At 37.6% G+C, this 6931-nt stretch overlaps 1 protein-coding gene across 1 annotated transcript; it reads right to left on the reverse strand.

The window, feature by feature from the left end:
• Positions 1-802: 802 nt before the first annotated feature.
• LOC136280646 (uncharacterized) lies at positions 803-2047 on the reverse strand. Its single transcript, XM_066166306.1, has 2 exons — positions 1323-2047; positions 803-902 (listed from the first exon to the last, which is right to left on the reverse strand). Exons 1-2 carry the CDS (start codon positions 2045-2047, stop codon positions 803-805), a joined length of 825 nt encoding a protein of 274 aa, XP_066022403.1.
• Positions 2048-6931: the final 4884 nt, after the last annotated feature.

The raw sequence follows: 6931 nt of genomic DNA on the forward strand, positions 1-6931 counted from the left end.
ACAGATTTCACCTTGCACAAAGGGTACTCCAAGTCGCACTTTGCACATTGTCAATTAAATACCTACCCTGAAAAACCAATCCCCACTTTCTGGCCTTGATGTGCCCCAAAAATCCTTAATGAACTGATAATAATGAAACTTGTTGAAAAAGATACTTGAGTGAAATATTCTAAAAGCCAGAGAAATTAACATTTCAGCCTTTTAATTTGAAATTTGAGGGGAGGACGTTTAATTCCTGCAGAACACAACTAAAAATTCGATTTCTCAATCTCTACTTTAGTTAAATCAAAAATCCAACTGGGCGAATTGGCCAATTTACATTTAAATGCTTTTGAGGCTACCTTCGAAGAACACAATCAGAAATATGAATTTTGTAAAAGGGATTAACCTTCTATTAATTTTGAGCTCTTATTTTAATCCATAAGAACCTGTGATAAGCAATCATTGTAGTTATAACACCATGATAAATCTTAAACTCATAAAGAATAAGAAAATTAGTAAAAAAAAGAAAAAAAGGTTTTGCCCTTCTTGACCTTAAATATGTATACAATGCAGCTTAAAATGGGTGCGCATTTCCTACAAATACATATAGATTTGCGTCAATCTATGTACTACAGGACATTTAATATTATCGATTTCACGCCTTTCTTCGTGGTCAATATTGAAGAAAGGAACATCACTTGGATCACGCTCTATTTCGAAGGAAGGATTTTGAATTTCTAGAATAATCGCCTAAATTTTGTGGTGTTCGCTGTGACTGACGAAAACAAAACAAAAAAACATCGAAGGGTGGGTGCAATTGCTATGGTAGTTCACTTGAGTTGTCCAACGGGGTCGAGGCCATGGACTGGAGGACATTGTTCTGTCCATCACCCCATTCCTCAGAGATCAGTGCTTTCAAACTATGTTAAAAAATTAGTACGTAATGCTCCTATGTAATGAGATACATTTCATAGACATTGAATCGGTTGAAAGTACTTTGAAGATCTCTCACCTGTCGAGGGGTTCCTGGTAAACATTAGAATTTCATCGTGGTTGAAAGACGTTATTTACCACATCCGATGTACAAAGTGAAGATGAGACAGGTTTTTTAGAACAGGTCAAGCATTTGACAATAAAAATCTGCGATAAAATATTATAAAGCATAACACGACGTTTTGACGTTTCCAGAACGTCATTATCAAGTAAACTAAAATAATAAAATCGAGTATATATATAATGAAGCGGTGAATAAATTACAAAGCGTTAAAAGTTAAACAAAGAGTTTGGCCCTAATGGAATCGCTCTGGGTGTTTAAATTGGGCCTTATTGTCCTTATGTACAACATTTCATAAACAAGACAATCCCATTTCGTGCCACATTTTTTAAGCATTCTAAACCGGCTCTCATTGAGTAAGTCAATGTTCCCATGGGCATCTCTCAGGTGGCGACCAATGGCAGAGTATCGATGATCAGCAATGCGTTGAAACAAATGGCGCGTCGTATATCCGACGTAATTTGAATCACACAAATCACATTTAAAACAGTAAACAACGCTATGCTGATTTACGATGCGTGGCTTGATTTCTTTAAGCTTTAGGTCCTGCTCAAGTTTCTTACTGGTGTAGACTGGTTGTACATCAATGCCAATTTTTGAACTGAGATCGCGCATTTGTCTTTTGGCAATGTTCACTGAGACTTGATCTTTGAAAGGAATACTGACTCTTAAAGTTTCATCAGATTTTGTCTTAGTATCTGGTGTAGAGGAATAATCACATTTGTCGATAATACAGTTCACCAAAGAACTAGGGTAACCAAGGCGATGAAACATAGATTTTAGATGCCTACACTCATCGACGAATGCTTGATGCGTAGAGGACAATTCCTTTGCACGATAAACCATTGTTTTGATAAGACACTTCTTGTAGCGCAAATCGGTGTGACTTTGAAAGTGAAGTAAGAGGCCCGTGTTCGTAGGTTTACGAAAGACCTGAGTCTCCAGCTTGTTGCCGTTCTTTGTTATCAACGTTCCAATAAAAGAAATTGAATCGTTGTTGGAAAGTTCCATAGTGAAATGAATAACTACTTACTAATGAATAACTAATTACTTGTTCTAATTTATCCCAAATTCTTCATTCTAAAAGAAGTTTTCCAAATTAAGGTTCCTTTAATTTAATTCTTTTCAAATTCATTTTCTACACCACACAGTTTATAAATAACAAAAATTCTTTAGTCTCTCTGTCTACAAGAAAGTGTTCCAGAGGACAGAAACACGCTAAGGGACAACCGATTATGGTGAAACTTGTTGCAAAGGATACTTGGTGAGCCAATAAGCCAAAAAAAGTACAACTTCTGCCTTTTAATTTTAAATTCCAGGGGAGACCGCTTGATGCCTGCAGAGTACAATTGAAACTTAGGTTTCTCAATGTCTAACTTAGCTTAATTAAAAATCTGATGAGACGAATTGGCCGATTTACATTAAAATGCTTTTGAGGCCAACTTTGAAGAACCCAATCAAAAATTTGAATTTTGTAAAAGGGATTAACCATCTATTATTTTTTAGTTCTTATTTAATGCTTAAGAACCTGTGATAAGCAATCATTCTCGCAATAAATCACCATGATAGAATCTTAAATTCATTTAGCATAATAAAATCAGTAAACAAAAGGAAAAAAAAAGAACGCTCTTCTGGACCATAAATACAGTGCGGCTTAAAATGGATGTGCGAGTCCTATAAAAATAATCTCCTTCCAACATAGCCATGCCAACTGATGTACATAAAAAATATATTTTGTATCTGCATCAATCTATAAAGTGAAGGACATTTAATATTATAATCGATTTCTCGCCTTACTTCGTGACCGATATTGAAGAATGTAACATGACTTGGATCACGATATATTTCGAAGATAAGATTTTGAATGTTTAAAATAATCGCTTAAATTTCGTAGTGTTCATTGTGACTAACGAAATCAAAACAAAAAACATCGAAGGGTTCGGTGCATGTTAGGGTAGTTCATTTGAGTTGTCCAACGGGGTTAAGTCCATGGACTGGATGACATTGTTTTGTCCATCACGCCATTCCTTGGTGATCAGTGCAATATTTCTGAGAAGATGAGTAAGTAACGTTCCTATGTAATAAAATACATTTCATTGACATTGACTCGGTTGAAAGTCCTTTGAAGATCTCTCACCTGTCGAGGGGTTCCTGGCAGACATTAGAATTTCATCATGGTAGAAAGGCGTGACTTAACACATCCGATGTACAAAGTGAAGATTAGACGAGATTTTAGAACAGGTCATCATCATCCGTCATCAAATGTAACACAACTGTCGAAATAAACTGAATATTCAGTGCGACATCGATTCTTTCAGTTATAAATTCACGGCAACTCGTCCGCCATTTTGAATGTGGCTGCTATGAAACTGGGTCTAGAACTAGTCTAGGCCAATTAGAAAGAAGACACTATGTTAAAAGAAATCTGGGAGCTTCACTCCGATGAATCTGGATTTTGATTTTGAAACCGGGAACCGGATTTTGCGGTAGAACATGAAACCCAAAAAGGACTTTCAACGCTGCGAAATCCATCCTCAAAGTGGGTCTCAATTAAGAAATCCAACTTCGGATTTTTGGTTCTGGATTTCTTAATGGAAAGCCACCACGAGGACTGATTTTTCAGCGTCGAAATCCGTTTTTTCTTTTCATTTTTTACTGCAAATCTGCATTTCCAAATTTTAATCCGGATTTACCCATCGAAAGCATCCAGAACTTTAGAGCCGTTTCCCTAAAATATTCCACACGTATTCGCAATTATTTTGGACTCTTTTGGATAGAAATAATATTATTTTTTTTAGCCAACAACTTTAAGGCTTTTCGACTATCTTATTAAGGCCATCATCGGCAGCGAGTTTCTTCAAAATTGGTTCATGCATGTCCAGCCTACGTGCAGCCGTACTTGGCGGGGGGAGGGTACGGCTACACGTAGGCTATTCCATGTCTCCACTTTCTGGGAAATTTTCTCACTGACAATATCACTTGAAATAGTCAAGAGAAAACAATGGTCTTTATCTTCTTTGAAACATCTAAATCATTCTTATGATTCACTTTCAACAAAATGCATCTAAGTGATGTACGCAGATAAGCCGATAGACACGATTTAAAAGAACCGATACAACTATTGTAGAATAACCTCTTTGATGATCATTGGTTTTATGACGGCAGTGGAAAGGCAACAATACTGTCTATTCTTCTTAAGGGAACTGTTACCGAGTGATTTCTTCCTTTGCTTATAAAAGTGTATCTAAAAACTACATCTGTACTACCGTGTTTTCAGATTTCGAAGCCAAAAGAATTCAAGAGGTAAGAAGTTGACTATCGACGCTGCCATTTTCAAAATTAACATGGTAATCTGGCTGCAAGCTATCTACTCGCGGAAACCACTTCGAGCGGTTCACAAGCAGCTGCTGCTCTGACCATAAAAAAGAAAAAATCATTATTCGCATCAAAAATATGTATTTTTTTGTAGCATCTAATTGTTAAGGCAGATCATCATTGGGAGACAAAGCGTGGTCAATGTCATCATTTCATAACGATGTACTTCTCGCTTGCTGATATGAAAATTATAAGGTTTTTGGAACTGGTGATGGAATTTCCATTCAGCTGATGTCCTTATGCTGGTAAGAGAAATCTGAAAGTCACAAAGCGCAGTCAATGTCATTATCCTATAATAATGTACTTCATACTACCCGCTTACACGAAAATTATATGGTTTTTAAAACTGGAGATGGAATTTCCATTCAGCTGATATCTTTAAGCTGGTTAATAGAAATCTGAAAAGAAAAATCCCTCATAACAGCGTTCCTCTTCACATATCTTCAAACGCAAACAAACAATTTAGAAAGACAATATGAAGGGAATGATTCTTTGGACAGTGCTGTCATGTAGTCTTAGATTAAGCAACGAACCAAACAAGCCGGAAAGATTTAGTTGAGGAAGTTGTACACAAATGAATGAGGGTGCTGCAAATGAAACAAAATTGACCAAGAGATCATGAAGTGATAATTTTGATTTATTTATAAATCCAAATCTCTTTTTTTAAACTCTGACGATAGGTAGAAGAAATTTCTCATATTTAGGTTCATATTGAGCCATCTGGACCTCCCACTTTCTCTGCAAAGTATTTCTCCAAATCCTGGTCATTGAATTTTCTAGTTTTTTCGTCGATATTTCGGAGAGAAGTTTTGTCTTTTCCTCCCCTATGGTATGTTTTTGGTATTCACGTGGGAAGTACGGGGTCTGATCAATTAACCAGTCGCGTTTTTTTAGAGACCTTGAACTTGACAATTGGGTCGACATGGACACTCTTTCGAAGTTCGGTTGAGTTTTTGGTAGCATGAACGTGTGTAATGTCACGTGTCATTAATTTAAAACCTGTTGACCCATTAGTTAGCTAGGAGGTAATCTGATCGGCCATTCGTGTCCGACTGTCGATACAGCTTGTGTAGAGTTTCCTGTTGGAATTAGCTTTGAATGAAGCGGCAGGTAGGGGATGGTGTGGGAGGGGGCCTGCTTTTTCCCCACCCCCTCCCCCTTTTTGCTGTTTTTCTTCCCGCTATATTCTTTCTCTCATCCTCGACGTAAGAGCCTGAAAGGTCAGAGGCGATTGTCGCTTTGGCAAACTGTATAGCTTTTCTTCGTCACAGAAAAAATCAAGTATGAAAAAGCTCAGCCATATTGAGTTTTCTTCTTCCTACCATAATGATTCCATTTAGCGCCCGGGGCGCTTATTTACTCTCAATACCTAGAGGGAGGGTGCTTATTCGAAACAGGGCGCTTTTAAGGGACACGGCATTTATTTAATTTTCGAGAAACAGTAAATGGTGCCAAACAAGGCTTTGATGTTTATTTGAAAAGGACCAAGAGGACTGGTGAAAGGACATGCTCTTCCTGGATTTTTCCTGGCCAGAACGAAAAGCCAAGAAATCGTAGTCGCAAAATTTGAAGGGGTGATCATTCGTTTGAAGGAACTGTGCACACACATGGACATTATAGTCGAGAGACTGAGACAAAGACCACTCTTTTTGTACAGTAAGGTTTGAAATAAGCAATTAAGCAATTAAAGGAGGATGTACCACCTTCGATCTGAATGTGTAGGTACACTAACAGTATTATCGCTGAAACAGAATAGTGCCGCTAATTGGTATAGGGGCGCTTATTGCAATGAGGTGTTTCATACTCGAAGTTCGAAGTACGTTACTGTCGTGTTGTTGTCTTTACGTGTAACGGTGGCTTGGTAAATTATTGATGGTTGCAGGCAGTTTCCGTCGAGCGGGCATGCGTTCTTTTGTCGGCGGTTGCATGTCTTGTTATTAGGGACCTTAAGATCCGAGGACGGCGGATTTCTACGACGGCGGGCGGAAGTTTGAATGCGTGTTTACCTACATCCGGTAGCCGTTCCCCGTAAATTCCTGCCGTAGCTGTGTTGTCTGCGACGTCAAAACAACTAGTTTGCCGTTTCGTACAAAACGTGCCGTTGATTACAGTGATTTTATAAAATATCTTTCATAATTTTCGAATATTTTGCGCATTATAGACTCAGTAACATTTTTAATTCGTTTGCCTACTCTTCTGGGACCTGATTTTCGAGAAAAAAACATGTTTTTTTTCTTCTCCACTAAACAAGTCATGGCTGCAGCCGACACGAGTGCCAAGAAGATTGCTCAGTAAGTTCCCTTATTGTCTTTTCTTTACGTTTTTAACAATAATGTGGTGAAACTCAGCACGACGCTTAGTAAATGACAATCTCTGGATTATTTATGTTTGTGAAAGTGTCTTGCATATTTGGTGAACAAAAAAGGGTTCTGCTTGCAGTAAAAAAAAAAAGACAAACAACATGCAACACAAACAAAAAGAAAAGAGTGTTAAAATGTTATTTTTATCTTTAGAACCAAC

Source organism: Pocillopora verrucosa, chromosome 1 (genome assembly GCF_036669915.1).
Source record: "Pocillopora verrucosa isolate sample1 chromosome 1, ASM3666991v2, whole genome shotgun sequence".
Taxonomy (NCBI): domain Eukaryota; kingdom Metazoa; phylum Cnidaria; class Anthozoa; order Scleractinia; family Pocilloporidae; genus Pocillopora; species Pocillopora verrucosa.

What these genes read in the sequence shown, in the direction of transcription:
- LOC136280646 (XM_066166306.1), bottom strand. Translation starts at nt 2,047, where the DNA reads ATGGAACTTTCCAACAACGATTCAATTTCTTTTATTGGAACGTTGATA. An exon ending in TGTCTTGTTTATGAAATGTT is followed by an intron (nt 903 to 1,322) that starts GTACATAAGGAC and finishes TTTTTAACATAG; the next exon opens with TTTGAAAGCACTGATCTCTG.